The sequence below is a fragment of a genome, unplaced genomic scaffold (genome assembly GCF_019419815.1).
Source record: "Pyrus x bretschneideri cultivar Hongxiangsu unplaced genomic scaffold, Pyrus_bretschneideri_v1 Contig21, whole genome shotgun sequence".
NCBI classification, from domain to species: Eukaryota; Viridiplantae; Streptophyta; class Magnoliopsida; order Rosales; family Rosaceae; genus Pyrus; species Pyrus x bretschneideri.
In genome coordinates, this window is record NW_025999513.1 from 6,124,163 (window position 1) to 6,138,417 (window position 14,255).

General features: G+C 37.0%; 2 protein-coding genes across 2 annotated transcripts; both read right to left on the reverse strand.

The window, feature by feature from the left end:
* Positions 1-3,243: 3,243 nt before the first annotated feature.
* Positions 3,244-8,064, reverse strand: LOC125477398 (acetate--CoA ligase CCL3-like). The gene is made up of 3 exons (XM_048584426.1): positions 7,691-8,064; positions 4,944-5,534; positions 3,244-4,520 (listed from the first exon to the last, which is right to left on the reverse strand). Exons 1-3 carry the CDS (start codon positions 7,904-7,906, stop codon positions 3,624-3,626), a joined length of 1,704 nt encoding a protein of 567 aa, XP_048440383.1. The 5' UTR covers positions 7,907-8,064; the 3' UTR covers positions 3,244-3,623.
* A 1,470-nt stretch (positions 8,065-9,534) lies between these two features.
* On the reverse strand, positions 9,535-12,044 carry LOC103940496 (chitinase-like protein 2). Its single transcript, XM_009350608.3, has 3 exons — positions 11,602-12,044; positions 10,752-10,911; positions 9,535-10,204 (listed from the first exon to the last, which is right to left on the reverse strand). Exons 1-3 carry the CDS (start codon positions 11,990-11,992, stop codon positions 9,787-9,789), a joined length of 969 nt encoding a protein of 322 aa, XP_009348883.2. The 5' UTR covers positions 11,993-12,044; the 3' UTR covers positions 9,535-9,786.
* Positions 12,045-14,255: the final 2,211 nt, after the last annotated feature.

Consider the following 14,255-nt stretch of genomic DNA (forward strand, 5'->3'; position numbering starts at 1 on the left):
TATTTATGGTTTTTCAAAAATTGGATTACAAATTGAAATGTAAAAGTTACATATTTATGTATTTCTCACGTGGTAGGAAACGCATGTCTTTTTTTTCTATTATTAAAGGAAGAAAGGGAGGGTTCGAAACTATTATTACAATAATTTAGGAGAGGAATAGTTTCGAACCGGAACGCATAGGTGGAAACCCAACACCCTATCTACTACAACATTAAACCACACACGGCAGTAAACGCAGGTTAAATCGAAATTATTTTAACGCTCATGCATTCAGTGAAAGTAAAGCATGAGAATAAGTACAATATCAATTCCAAATAAGTAACATATCATTAATTGTGTTCATTCCCAAAGCTTAAAACGAAAACGAAAAGAGATGAGCGTAAAATACACAGACTGCAAAGTCCTCCCTTTCCCTATCGTCGATCAATATCAATACTAAATCATCAATATCCAAGAATCTTTTTTCCCGATAAGAACAAATTAATTGGATATAAGCACCATGCATGCGTATAAGAAATAATAAGAGCCAATGATTCAATTAAATAATTCTTTGTGCAATTGTATATACAACCCTTCCCCAATGATAATATATATTATCCGAATTAACACCAGAAGCCCTTTACTACCAAGGAAAAAAAAGGACCAAAGAAGAAAGGAACATTACAATTCTCTCAGATAAACTCAATGTCTATATTCTGTGGGACCCTAAATGTTTCAACAGAACCAATTATGAATTTGAGGTCAACATGCTTTTAGTTAGAGCTTTTCTGGTTTTACATTTCATCTGTATACATACATACATGTATTTCATTTTTTGGGTTTAGGGGGTCTTATCTTATTGGACCACGTCAAATGACGTAGTTTAGAGTCAATTGGCTGGCTAGTCTCTTGTATTGTAGTAAGGCATTGAGTTCATCAAACAAACCCTTTTCTGCACTAACCATTTTTATGGTTCCTTTCTTGGGTAAAAACCCTCTAACTAGCTATGATCTTCTTGCTATTTTTGTACAGTAAAAACTTTTAATGGTATTGAGGATTCTTAATTTGTTGAAATGCGTCAATTTGTTTTAACAGTCAACTATAACTTATTTTTTGTTAGTTTTTCACATTTGAACAGATGAAAATATATACATGAACGGCGAATTTGGTTAAAAGCAAGTATTACATCACCACATTTAGGGGCTTAAAATCAAATTGAAAATCTAGAGAACTAATCGAAATAAGGTACTAAGTTCAAAAGGCGTTTGTTGAAGATTTCCATTCTTTCATTAATGAATTTGGTTATTTCTAGCAGCTTGGGGCCTCTAGCTAGCTTGGCTTATCTTCTTCTTTGTTTAATCTTGGTAGCTCTAACACTTTTGTTTTCCTTATCTATTATTCGCTGGAAAATCGTGTGATTGATTTCCTATACATTACGTATTATTTTTGGTTGGCTTTGGCAGTTGGAGTAGACAAGGAATGTGACCATAAATGACAATTTGTGAAAGAAAGATCATCCGTTGGAGATGTGGCCAAAAATAAGAGGCGCTAAAAAATGACCTAACTTGATGATGAAGCATACATATGGGCCCGCCTAAGACCTCCCCATCTTTGGGTTTTGACTAAAAGAGACACCCCCCCAACAAAAAGAAATTAAAAAACTTGAGTAGGCCAATGGCCAATGGGTGTTTTCTTCGACTCCACAACCTGTCAGTACAGATGTTTTAATATCATGCGTATAGGTTTATCTTCACACGATGTTGTATTATTGGCACAAGATATCAGAATAATGATGGATCTGTGTCATATAAGTCACTCTTTCATAAACACACGCAAATTCTTTGTGCTTTTTGATTAATCTATCCCTACTTATGTCATTGTGACAACGTCTTATTAATTTACCTTACATGCCCAACCACACGACACTCTACATTCTCAACGTGCATGGATGAGACCATCATCTTCTGTGGTTGCATGGATGACAAATTGAGCTGATTTAAGCTATAAAAACAGTAGCATGGGTGCGGATAGTGTTTGACCATTACATTCTTATCCTTAAAAGCCAATCAATCAGTGCATAAAAGATAGGGCTGCCAACTAGCTATCCCCATATGAACGAATCTGAGAAAATTCCTCTCCTGCTTATCTTCTTTTGGTTGCTTACTGGTTTGGAGAAATCTCTTTACGCCTTAGTCTTTGTCAATTTTTTACAAATTTTCGTAAATGCATGTCTACCTGTAAACTGTTATGCGCCGCAAGATCCAAAGCCTTAGTTGTTCGGAAGTTAGTTTGCCTTTGTAAGTTATAACTTTTTCAAGTTAGTAGTGAAGGAGATTCCTCCCATCCTTCAGAAATGAAAGCCTTTGGCTCATTCCCACATTATTCTGATCATATCACAGAAAATCTTGGACTATTGGCTCCAAAATTGGAGAAATGCTGGTACAAGTATATCATAACGTTGTAGCATTAACACGAAATGTCATAGTAAAGAATCATGTACTTGTGTCATGAATGCTGCTCTCTCAAAATTACATGGATTGATTAGTTGGGTTGGATTAATATATTACATGCATCACATAGCGCAAGAGTTAGTGAAAGACCAACACATATATTTGAATTGTGATTAGGGTTCACATGAGTGAACGACTCCTAGTTAATGAGATATGATTCCATATATGGCACCAACAATTGAAAGTCGCTCACTTGGGTCAGTAGTCGAAAATCCCTTGGAGTGGGATTCTGGGATAGATGGACTTAATTACATCCCTTGAGACATTAATGTGATATCATGTACCAATAACACGATATTATGTATTTTAAGTTTTTCATGTGGCATTGGAATGAAACATTTTAGCGTCCCCGTTTCATGGACTTTACTAGGGCTTGTACCCTTACCTCTTAGATTTTTTAACTTTCTTTTTATATAGCTAAGCAATTATCCTTTTTATTTACTAACTGGAGGGAGTAGACTTGAATGCTGAAAATATACCAATCTAACTAACTTGGCTATGCTCACGTTTGTTGCTAAGCAACTGCCATTAGTATGGCTCAGTAGTGATTGGGATCAAACCGTATACTCGCCCTTAAAAGAAATTGACCATCACATCATATACTTCTTGAGACCCGCACGTCTGAAATGCTTTGGGATAGCTTTTTGGATAACATAACGAATCTGGATAATTACCAAATTATCACATCCTCATACGTTGTTTCTTTTGAAACAATTAAACATTTGAAACTGTAATTTACGCAAGACTCGGTCAATAAAGGCAATTACTTGGATACAGCAACAACAAATCAAAAACTCTAATGCCCGTTTAATAATCATTTAAGTTTTCGGTTTAGCTTTCAATTTTTGGTCTTTAAAACAGAAAAAACCAAAAAACCGTGTTACTGGTAGTTACCAAACCACGTTTTCAGTTTTCAAATGGTTATTAAACGGGCATTAGATATAAGAACTTAGGTCACATCATTAAATCCCGAGGAGGCGAAAGTTCGACCCTCGCTCTTCTCCTCGCTTAATCTTACATCCACTTCTTACCAAAAGAAAAATGACCGAAGAGTCTTAACAAGAGAACCAAGCTTGGCACTAAATATGATCCAAGCTTTTATTAGCCTTTTATACAATGGCCAAAACAATGCAGTTATAACTTACTCATAGTGACAGGTCCCAGCTCTTTGGCCTTGGCCCTCAGCAAATGCTTCTGTATCTTCCCAGTAGCGGTCTTTGGCAATGGTCCAAATACCACGGATCTCGGAACACAGTACGCAGGTAGCTTGGACCGGCAGAACTTCATTATATCTTCTGCCATACGATTCTCATCAGACTTATCGACACCCGGTTTCAATGTCACAAAAGCACAAGGAGTTTCACCCCACTTCTCATGTGGCCTTGCAACCACCGATACCTCGAATATGGCTGGGTGTTGATATAGAGTGTTCTCTACCTCCACACTACTGATGTTCTCACCTCCGGAGATGATAATGTCCTTTGATCTGTCTTTGATTTCAATATAGTTATCTGGATGCTTCACTGCCAGATCACCAGAATGAAACCAACCATTGGCGAAAACTTCATTATTCACCTTTGGGTTCTTTAAATACCCCTTCATTACGAGATTTCCCCGCATCATTATCTCCCCCATGGTAGCTCCATCAGCTGGAACTGGTTGCATAGTCTCAGGGTTGAAAACATCTACGCCCTCCATGCCAATGTACCGAACACCTTGGCGTGCATTAAGCCGTGCTTGTTTTACAGGGGGCAGCGAGTCCCACTCAGGCTTCCACGCACATACTGTGGAGGGGCCATAAGTTTCTGACAGACCGTAAGTGTGCGTGACTCGGAAGCCCTTTTGGGACATTGCAAAGAGAATAGAAGGTGGCGGGGCAGCACCAGCTGTCATCACCTGTACAACATGTGGGAGAGGAAGGATAGTCTCCTCCGGGGAAGCATTAACCAAAGTGTTGAGTACGACGGGTGCAGCACAAAAGTGAGTCACGCCATGCTCGGCTATCGCTGAATATACTGCCTTTGCTGTAATCTATGAAATTGCAACAAAAGGCAGTGTGGACATGAGCATCCAAGCAAATCAACCAGGGAAAAATAAATGAAAAATAACACAAACGCAAAATGTTGGCTCAACATATAGACTGATGGCACACGTAAGAACTTGACATTACTTTAACTGCAAAATCCAAGGAGCATATTGCATTGGGGTCTTAGTATTTACTCACGGAATCAGGGTCACTATCACCCTTGGGGCTAGCAAGTTCATATTGCACCATTCTAACCACTAGGATTCAGCAATCCATGCATATGATGGCCTTCTATATTTTAAACAAGCAGTAGTGACTACGTCGAATATAAGCTTTAACACTATGACAAATTCATCAGAGACTAACAAAATCACTCAATATGCTGAATAAACATACAGCATTTGCAAGTACAGATATAAGCACCTTACCTGTCGAAGGCATATGTTTGTCCCACAAAGAGCTGCAAGTGACCAAGTGAAACACCAACCATTGCAATGGAACATGGGTAGAGTCCACAGATATACAGCTCCTTCAGTCATCCCCCATACATGAGGACCACTCAAAGCCATCAGATAAGCCCCACGGTGATGCAAAACCACCCCCTTAGGGCTGGCTGTTGTGCCAGAAGTATAACCCAGAGCAATGCTCTGCCACTCATCCTCTGGTGGTTTCCAAGCAAACTCAGGGTCACCACTTTCCAAGAATGTCTCATATTCAATGGCGCCTCTTCCCAAAGCACTTTTTAGTGCCATAGGATCACAGCTTTCATCACCTATGACAACTAAGAGTGGAGGCTTGTAACTGCCTTCGCTTTTCTCTGCCCATATTTTCAAAGCTTCCTCTGCCAAGGGAGAAAATTCTTGATCCACCATCACAACAACAGACGATGAATGACCAAGAAGGAAAGCAATAGTCGCTGCATTTAGACGAACATTTACAGTGTTTAACACAGCTCCTGCCATTGGAACTCCATAATGAGCTTCAAAGAGGGCTGGCACATTTGGTGCTATTATCGATACCTGTTTCAATATAAGAGAAGTGATCTGTCAATTAACAAGCTCCAACGCAACACAAGAAGCATATAACAGAAGCTGATGGTGAGATACCATGCAAGAGAATAACACAATAGGTAAGGTGTCTAAGAAATCCAAGCATTACATTAAAAATGAAAAACCAGTAACCAAAGAAACAAAAGATGTTCCGATGCAGTTGAAAGCGAATAAGTCCATGATTAGGATGCCGTTATGAATTTTCAAGCACAAAATAACTATTGATGTAGTCCCCATCTGTTCCCAATAACTAGCTCAGTTGCAGCAGAGGGCATAGCGGTTCTAAAAGAAGCTATTGAGTTGGCTTCTTGATTGAGTTGGCTTCTTGAAAGAGACGATGGAAGCAGAATAAGGTGATAGGCGGAGTCAGATGTTTGACTAAAGCCTCATACAGATATGAGATTTATACTCTAATATTCAAATTTGTGTATGGGGCATGCACTTGTTCCACTTTCACGTTGGTCAAGCTACTATAGCGGAATGTAACCTCAAGAATCCACTCTCTTTTTTAATGAAATGCTTTTTTTCTCAATTCACCGTCCTTTTCAATAGACGTCCAGTTAAGATTCCGGCAGGGCGAAAGCATTAATTATATAGAACGTATGCTCGATGCTTCGTGAATAAACCTAGGTAGAAGCAAAGTTATCCAGCATAAAAACAACTAAAAAGGAACTTCAAGAAGCCCCAATAACAAGCATTGTGCAGAGACCATAATTATCAGCAAATGAAGTGGGGCAAAAAAAGCAAGACAACGTATAAAAAAGGCCATTATCTCAACAAAATTTGATCATAAAACAGGAAGGACAAGATTAAAAAGAAGAAATTTGGTGAAAGCTATTACCGATATGCATTATAGAGGAGAAAGAAGATGTTACTAAAGCAATTCATTGAAATGACCAGTGTCATGCTGCAATTGTATTTCATATGATAGTTCTTCGCATGCATCTGGGGTAGAAGTAGTTGTTTTTTCTACAGGATCACAGGTAAGTTATTGGATCATCGAATTGTCTAATAGAAGTTAAAGACGGACAATACTAGTTTTTCTTTGTTCTCTAAGGAGATTCTTTTTTTTCTTTTCTTTCTACGGAAAACCAATGTTGTTTGGAAAGATCGATTTTGGGTCACTAAATCTACTTGATGTTAGTCAAAAAGTGGGCAGTTCTTCTCAGCAGCATTGACTATTCTAATCTAAAACAAGGTTAAACCAATTGAATTTCATTAAATACAATAACAAAAGGCATCAGCGGTATTCGGTATGAAATTAAAAGCAAGTCCTATACAAATATGTGGTAGAAAGGGATAAATCCAAAACAACCTGCAAAGGAATTCAGCATTTTTAATACGAAACATAACCAAACAAGAAAGCATTCATCAAGAGCAGCACTTATTTCATCTGAATGTGGGTACATGTGTTGGTTCAAGTGCCAATATAAAAAAGTAATAAGCTAAACTCCAATGGAATTGCTTTTCTAAAGCATCAAAGTGCTTTCTAACAACCAACAAAACGCTTATGCCTACTTCTGGCAGAAACACTTAAAAGCGTTTATGGGTCGTAGAAACACTTTCTGGAGAAGTGGTTGGCAGGAAGCACTTCCAAGTGCTTAAAGCATGGACCTTTAACAAAATTTCCACATGTTTATAACAAAAGCACTTTTAGCATAAGCACTTTTGAGCAGAAATGCTTCCTACATAAAGAGTCCCAAACGAACCCAAGCAGCACACTACCATTTTTGGATAAATAAACCAAACGAGCCCAAGCAGCACACTACTTTTAGCGTAAGCGCTTTTGAGCAGAAAAATGCTTCACCAAATATACAATTCATCGATATTACATTTCCTACTGCAATTTCATTTCCATAAATTCCAATTAAACAGGAAAAAGATAGCGCCTTTCTACAATTTCTTTTCATTTCCTATATTTTCCATAAATTCGACAAGAAATATAAATATATATTACAAAAAAATACAATTAATTAACAAAACTTTCCATTTCCTATATTTTCCATAAATTCGACAAGAAATATAAATATATATTACAAAAAAATACAATTAATTAACAAAATCAAAATTTAGCACTCAGGTAAAATGGATGACAGAAATAATAATAATAATTAAGGTTAAATCACCGTGGAGCCGAGGCCGATGGAGCGCTTGGCGAGAGCGGAGGCAAGACGGCGGCAACGCTGGTAAGTCTGCTGCCACGTGTAGCGAATTGATCCATGGACCACGGATGTTCTGGTGGGGTGCACCAGAGCTGCTCTATCCAGAAACCACAGCGGCGTTAATGCCGTGTAGTTGGCGTCGTTCTTCGGCAGATCGTCTATGTCTCGCCCCACCACCATCTTTGATGCACACGTACCTTTCTCTTTCTCTGACTCGGAGACTCAGAAATTCAGAACTATAAAGAAGCAGACATTTTATATGGCCAAATTTTTCAGGCATTTTATAGTCGACATATTCCCCAGTGACGGTGATACTCACCGCCTTTCCTTAGTTAACGTTTTTCATTTGCCTTTCCTTATTTATGTTCACATTATCCATTTGTTTACTTATCACTTGATCTTGACTCATATATTTTCCTAACCACATAAAAAATCATATAATTTTCGCTTGAGTATTGAGCCAAAATACAATAGTGAGCATTATTATCGTTTAAGACTGGTGACCAAAAATATTTCAATTGAATGAGTGCATATTTGCTCACGAACAAGATTGGAGAGCAAAAATGTACTTTATCTTTATAGAAATATTTTTGCTGACTACCTTAAAAGTCGTGATGATGATGATACTATATTTATTACCAATGAATGAGTTTAAATTTCAACATATGTATAGATGATAATCGTAAATTTTAAAATTTAAACTTATCTAATAATAATAAATAAAGTAATGAGCATACACTTCATTCATTCTGAATTATTTGTGCTCACAGTCACCATCCTTAATTAAATCGTGTTGCTCATCACCATTTTTATTATACTCTGATGAATTTAAACTTTTATATTTATATAATAAATAAATGCGAATTTCAAAATTTAACGAAAATTATAAACATGACGCCTTTTATTTTCATTTTAAAAACGTGGAGTGTGGACTTAATATTCTGTAGCTCCTATATATGGGATATTCGCACGGTTGGCCTACACGACGATGGAAGTGGCTTTATCCCATTTTGGGCAACTTCATCATCTTCTTTTTTTCATTTATTCCAGGTATTAATAAAGATTGGTATGCACCCATGTGTATTTCCTTTGCAAGTGATTAGCTCGGTATAAATTGGAATGATGTTTCTAAAATCGGATTCGAAAATTTTGAATTTGAAAATTAAAATATATATAGAGATTCCAATAATTTTGAATTTTCAATCCTAACTGTTTTAAACTTATTATGATACAAACATCAGATCGAGTTTTAGAACTGAATCCACCACTCCTTCCGGATAGAGAAAAAGAAACACATAAATTAAAGATGGGGCTATCCATGTACTCTTTGTTATCTTCACGTACGTTTTTAAGTTTTTAGTTATTGAATTTGATAAATTGAAGATGATTAAAAATTGAAATTAACAAAAAGTGTGTGGATCGAAGAGAAAAAGTGGGGCCTAAAATAATACAAGTTTCGTTTTTAATCTAATAAGATCACATAAGCTGAACGAGGACAAGTAGAAAGCGCCACCAATCTATGCTCTACACTTTACAGCCACCGATCTGGAGCCCATTATATGCCATTAGCCACCTTGTAGGGATTTAAATACGTTTGGGTAAAATTAAGGCCAACATTACTTAAGCACGGAATTGAAGATCGATTGCCCACATATGAGAATTGAATTTAAGATCTTTACCTTTTAAATACGTTTGGGTAAAATTAACAACGCACCAAAATCTAAATGCCTATTTTGATCATTTGTGTCTGTTAGCAAAAACAAATTTGTTTGATGGGAACTATTAAGTGTTAATAAGATATATCAACAAGGTTCCAACCAAAAATGGGATTGAAGAGTTTTGAGTATATACATTATACAACTAAAACATGGTTTCACGTAGAATTAAAATCGCATAGTTGCAGATAATAATATTTAGGTAAACCACAAATAACAAAATTTACACAAAATAATAACAGTGCATGCTTACTGCACCTTCACACAAAGATAAAGTTGAAATATATTGTCTTCATTTTTCTTCCTCTTCAATCCACAAGTCTCGAAACAAATCGAACAAAAACCTCAAGAAGACGAAGACGAAGAAGATGATGAAGGTTGAAAAGCCTTCTGTTCAGCGCAGCTGAGCACGTCATGAGGACCAGCCTCTTCGCGGCCAACCCCGATTTTGTCAAGGTAATACAGGTAATGGGAGACGATGTTGTTCATGGAGTCAACGTCACCTTGGCCACAGACTTGGTCCCCATAGAGCACATTGATGGTGGTGCCAAAGCCAGGAACTCTTTTGGATAAAGTGTCGTTCTTGGTTGGCTTCCATTTGCCGACAAAGACATCGTGGGCTGAAGGGATGTTCTTCTTCACTGGCGTCATCCACCTCCAGATTGCAGCCTGGAAGGCTAGGGTTGCATTTTGTTCTATGTATTCTGGATGGTTTAATAAGTCCACCTTTAGGGCTTGACCTGTTTCTCCGTAGTTGTAGTTCCTAAGATAAAAAAACGCCCAAAAGTAAATGAAAACTAAAACAAAATCACAAAGTAGAAAGTTATGCCGGAACTGTTGTTAACACTCTACAATAGTCATTTGGATATTTTTATTTCCTTTTTTTTTTTTTTTGTACGAAAGTTTGTATGCGGACTATTTTGAAGTGCCAATAACAGTTCTAAATTTTGAAATTAGAAGGTCGGGAATTGTTATTAACAAATATACTTGGATCCCTTCCTCTAGAAGTAGCATTCCAAATCACTTGTCAATCAAGTTTCACAATTACATGTATATAAAATTATGTTTTTGTGTTTTTGACAAGTAATTTATGTATGTGTCAAACTGTGATTTGCAAGAACGAGGAATGACTGATATTATGGAAGAAGCCAACCAATATGTTTGTTATAAACACTCCATAATAGTTGTCATACATTCTTCGATCCCTTGTGTCTTTTCATTAGGAAAGAATGTTTGATGACTATTTTCGAGTGCTCACAGCTTAAAATTCTGAATATGACAAATCTGGGAATTAGGTGGATTGTTTATACCAATAGAGTGGCAAGGCACCACGGCCATGGTATGAAGCACCAGGAGAGCAGGGGTAAGTGTATTTGTAGTAGTCATCACAGTATAACTGACTAGGGCTCATTTCCTTGTTGTAGCATAGACCCCAAGCCAATGGTCCTCCCGTGGCAACCCCATAGCCACCTGAAATTCAAACAAATTATTAACACTTCATCATTGTTTCTTTATATGTAAGACTGCTAAAATCATTTTAAATCCAAACTTCAAAAGCAATTATACCCAAAAGCACTCCAAGGGAAAGCATTTTGGAGTAATAATTTCAATCAATAGCACTCAACATTCCTAGAATTTGTATATTCTTTTTTCCTGGGTTCTAAGAAGCTATTTAGGATCAAATTAAGGTGTCAATTCGCTGTAAATGACACCAAAATCCCAATGATTCAACTCTCCCTCATTTGCAATTTGAGGCTTTTTAACAAAAATAATCTTACATAACCCTAATTAAATCCATTTCAAAGCAAGTACTAGTTGAATACTTGAATGATGAGAAAAGATTGTTTGGCACTGCACACCGATCTACAATACCTGAGATTGTTGATATTTGGTCAATATATTAATGATATCATCATATATCAACAATGTACTAAATACTGGTTAGTATTCGGTACCAAATACAGTAGATTGTTGATATTCGATAGCATACTGTAAATAAGTACTCAATCCACATATAGTATATTGGAATTTGGTACAACATCATGAAGATTGGTACCTGATACCCTCCTTCTGTGGTATAGAGAAAAATAGATCCTAAAGAAAGTCCAACCAAATTAATCAACCCAAAAACACCCTAGAAAGAAAAGTTTTACAACTTACACGTAGTTTTGCTGCCAACATGCCCAAGAAAAGCTGCAACTTCCTTCATCCCCTGGAGCTTGCCACCTGTGGTACCAAATCCATGAGGCTGGTAATCGGCAGCAGCGGTGATGAAAGAGTGGTAGTCCCAGAATCCCACAGCGTGCGCCACCGGCGAGTTACGCTTGGAGAAAAGGTCCTCAAAGTGGTAAGCTTGGAAGTAGTCAGAAATGGTCTGGTTACAACAATAAACAGACCATCCTTTACACTCCCACCCTTTGTCACACACCTTCTTGCCCTTCACTATCTTCACCAACGGCTTCACCGCTGAATCCTCTTGACCGTTCACAACGTCGATCGCTAGCAGCATTGCAGCTGCCACTGAGAAAAGCAGAAGCCATTTTTTCTCCATATGTTTTCCTTTGATTATTTTTGTGTTGTGGGATGGTGAAGGTGGAAATGGAATGAAATGAAATATATGGAATTTAGAATATTAATGGTTTGGGGGAGTGAAAAGGAAAGAAAAAGAAAGGGTAACAAATAGAGTTAGGAGGACACTGTCGATATGTAACGCTCACCCACCACCTTCTGGTTTTGCTTCAAATCTATTTCTTCCTTTGAGTGCAAGGGAAGCAAAAAGTAGCAGAGAATTTGATCGTCTTTTGCTTTCCAATTAAGAATCTAACAAGGGGTGGTGATTCACTTGCTTCGGATCCAGATGGGCTTTAGCTTTTCAGTGCACGTAAAGGTTTGGAGCTTAGTAGGGCTTTTATTTCGTTGGATAATTTCTTGGCCTGGTCCAGTTTGGACCTTAAAATTGGAATATGCTGGGTGGATCTTTGTGGCCTAAAATCTGATCAAGTGGCGTATTTATTGGGTTTGCATGCATATTAATTGAGTCGACTCTCGACAGCAACGCCCGGACACGCAGTGTCTCAGATCTTAGCTCCATGATCTTCCCTTTCGTCTGCCTTTCACGTTCGCAGTTTTAACTTGTACCACTCTCTCTCTCTCTCTTTCTCTCTCTCTCTCTCGTTTCCTGTTCCTTCTCTGTTTGGCTGACAAGAAAATGCGGGAAAGATAAAGGAAAAAACATCGGAACTACAACTGCACTAACAATGCTTGCAATTTTCGTTTCGAGTGTGCAATCTCCTCTCATTTTCCGAGCAGCCAAATGGGGAATATTTCATTTGCAGCATTGTGATTTACGTGATTGATATAGTGTCTGTTTGGTTACAAAGGCTCAATATTTTTGCTTTTTTTTTTTTTTTTTTTCTTTCAACTGTTACTAATTTGGTCCAGTTCCGAACTGTGAAATGCTCTACATGTAGGAAGTTCTTGTTCTCTCTCTAGTTTTATTATCTGCTAGACAGGTTGACCTCAATTGTTTGGAGGGTTTGCGTTGCTGATGTATCGAAAAGGAAATAGTCTAGTACAAGAGGTTTTCTTATTTTGTTAAATTAAAGTCTGTTAATCCTTCAATCACTCAACTAATTTTGTCTAATCAACGAGGACAGTAAATAGAATTTCAAGTCCTGCTCTTGCAAATGACAACTTTAATACTTTAATACGGTTATCTATCATGAGACTAAGCTCAAATGCTCTTTCAAAATATTATTGTATAAAAAAAACCGAGGTGCGATTTGTGTAACGATGTCTTTTAGCACTTGAAAGAAAAATGCTACTTGTGTTTTTAAAATCAATAAGGATAGGATAGGGTAGGGTAAGATTTGTAAAGAACTTGTTGCTAAAGTGCTTTAGAGCGTCCATTTTTACACCCACGTACGTCTACGCTCAAATCACCTCTCTCCCCAATTTCTCTTCTAGATGAGATTTGAGTTGCAAGATGAACACTGATAATATTTTGGTGATCACTCTTACTATTAATTAATAGGATTTTTGCAAGTGATTTGATAGGTCCGTTGTATGGAATCGAAAGTCTTAAAATTTGTTTTATGATGCTATTGGTTAGTATTTGTCCATATATGTCAAATGATTCCATCTTTTTTGGGTGTTTTTGAAAATACACAAATAAAACGACAGCCACTAACTACATCTAATCACCATAAGAGTTGTTGATTATTTTTTTAATGATTTTGTTTTAACGACCAGGAAAAACGATTCTACTAGTTGGAATGTGAATCCTCTTTGTGAAGATTTTGAAGATCTGTGAATCGTGTCTGTTCATCGTATATTGTGCGGTCAAAAATTATTTTAAATTGAACACAAACAGTACCTGGCGAAAACTGACCTCACGATATACTATAAGTGGATACGATTTACGAATTCTCGGGATCATCATAAAGAGAATCCGAATAAAATCATGGTGGTTTAATAAGCTTTCTTGATTTGCAGCCATTATTCTCAAAGTAGAATGCATGTTTCTCACCACCTTTCTTAGATTAATTTAAAATTTAAAATTTGAATAGTTAATAGACAAAATCAAAAACTTGTTTTCCGACAAAAGGGTGGTGAGTAAAATATTTTTAAGATTGTGAAAGTTCTAGCACTAACGAAAATTTAATGAGTTTAGTACGCGTGTCAACCATAAATAGAATGAAAATAATTAGCTTACAATGTATGCTACTTGAGATACTTAAATTTGTTTGGTAAGAGTCTTGTAAAATTCCACGAAACTTGCAAAACACGGTGTATCATAATGATTGTGGATTTTC

Excerpts from the sequence above, each read along its gene's own strand:
- LOC125477398 (XM_048584426.1), bottom strand. The coding sequence starts at position 7,906 with ATGGTGGTGGGGCGAGACATAGACGATCTGCCGAAGAACGACGCCAAC. Across the intron at positions 5,535-7,690 it reads CCATCGGCCTCGGCTCCACG|GTATCGATAATAGCACCAAA; the intron begins GTGATTTAACCT and ends ATATTGAAACAG. Across the intron at positions 4,521-4,943 it reads CAAACATATGCCTTCGACAG|ATTACAGCAAAGGCAGTATA; the intron begins GTAAGGTGCTTA and ends GCAATTTCATAG.
- LOC103940496 (XM_009350608.3), bottom strand. The coding sequence starts at position 11,992 with ATGGAGAAAAAATGGCTTCTGCTTTTCTCAGTGGCAGCTGCAATGCTG. Across the intron at positions 10,912-11,601 it reads TGTTGGCAGCAAAACTACGT|GTGGCTATGGGGTTGCCACG; the intron begins GTAAGTTGTAAA and ends TTTGAATTTCAG. Across the intron at positions 10,205-10,751 it reads GGTGCCTTGCCACTCTATTG|GAACTACAACTACGGAGAAA; the intron begins GTATAAACAATC and ends TTTTTATCTTAG.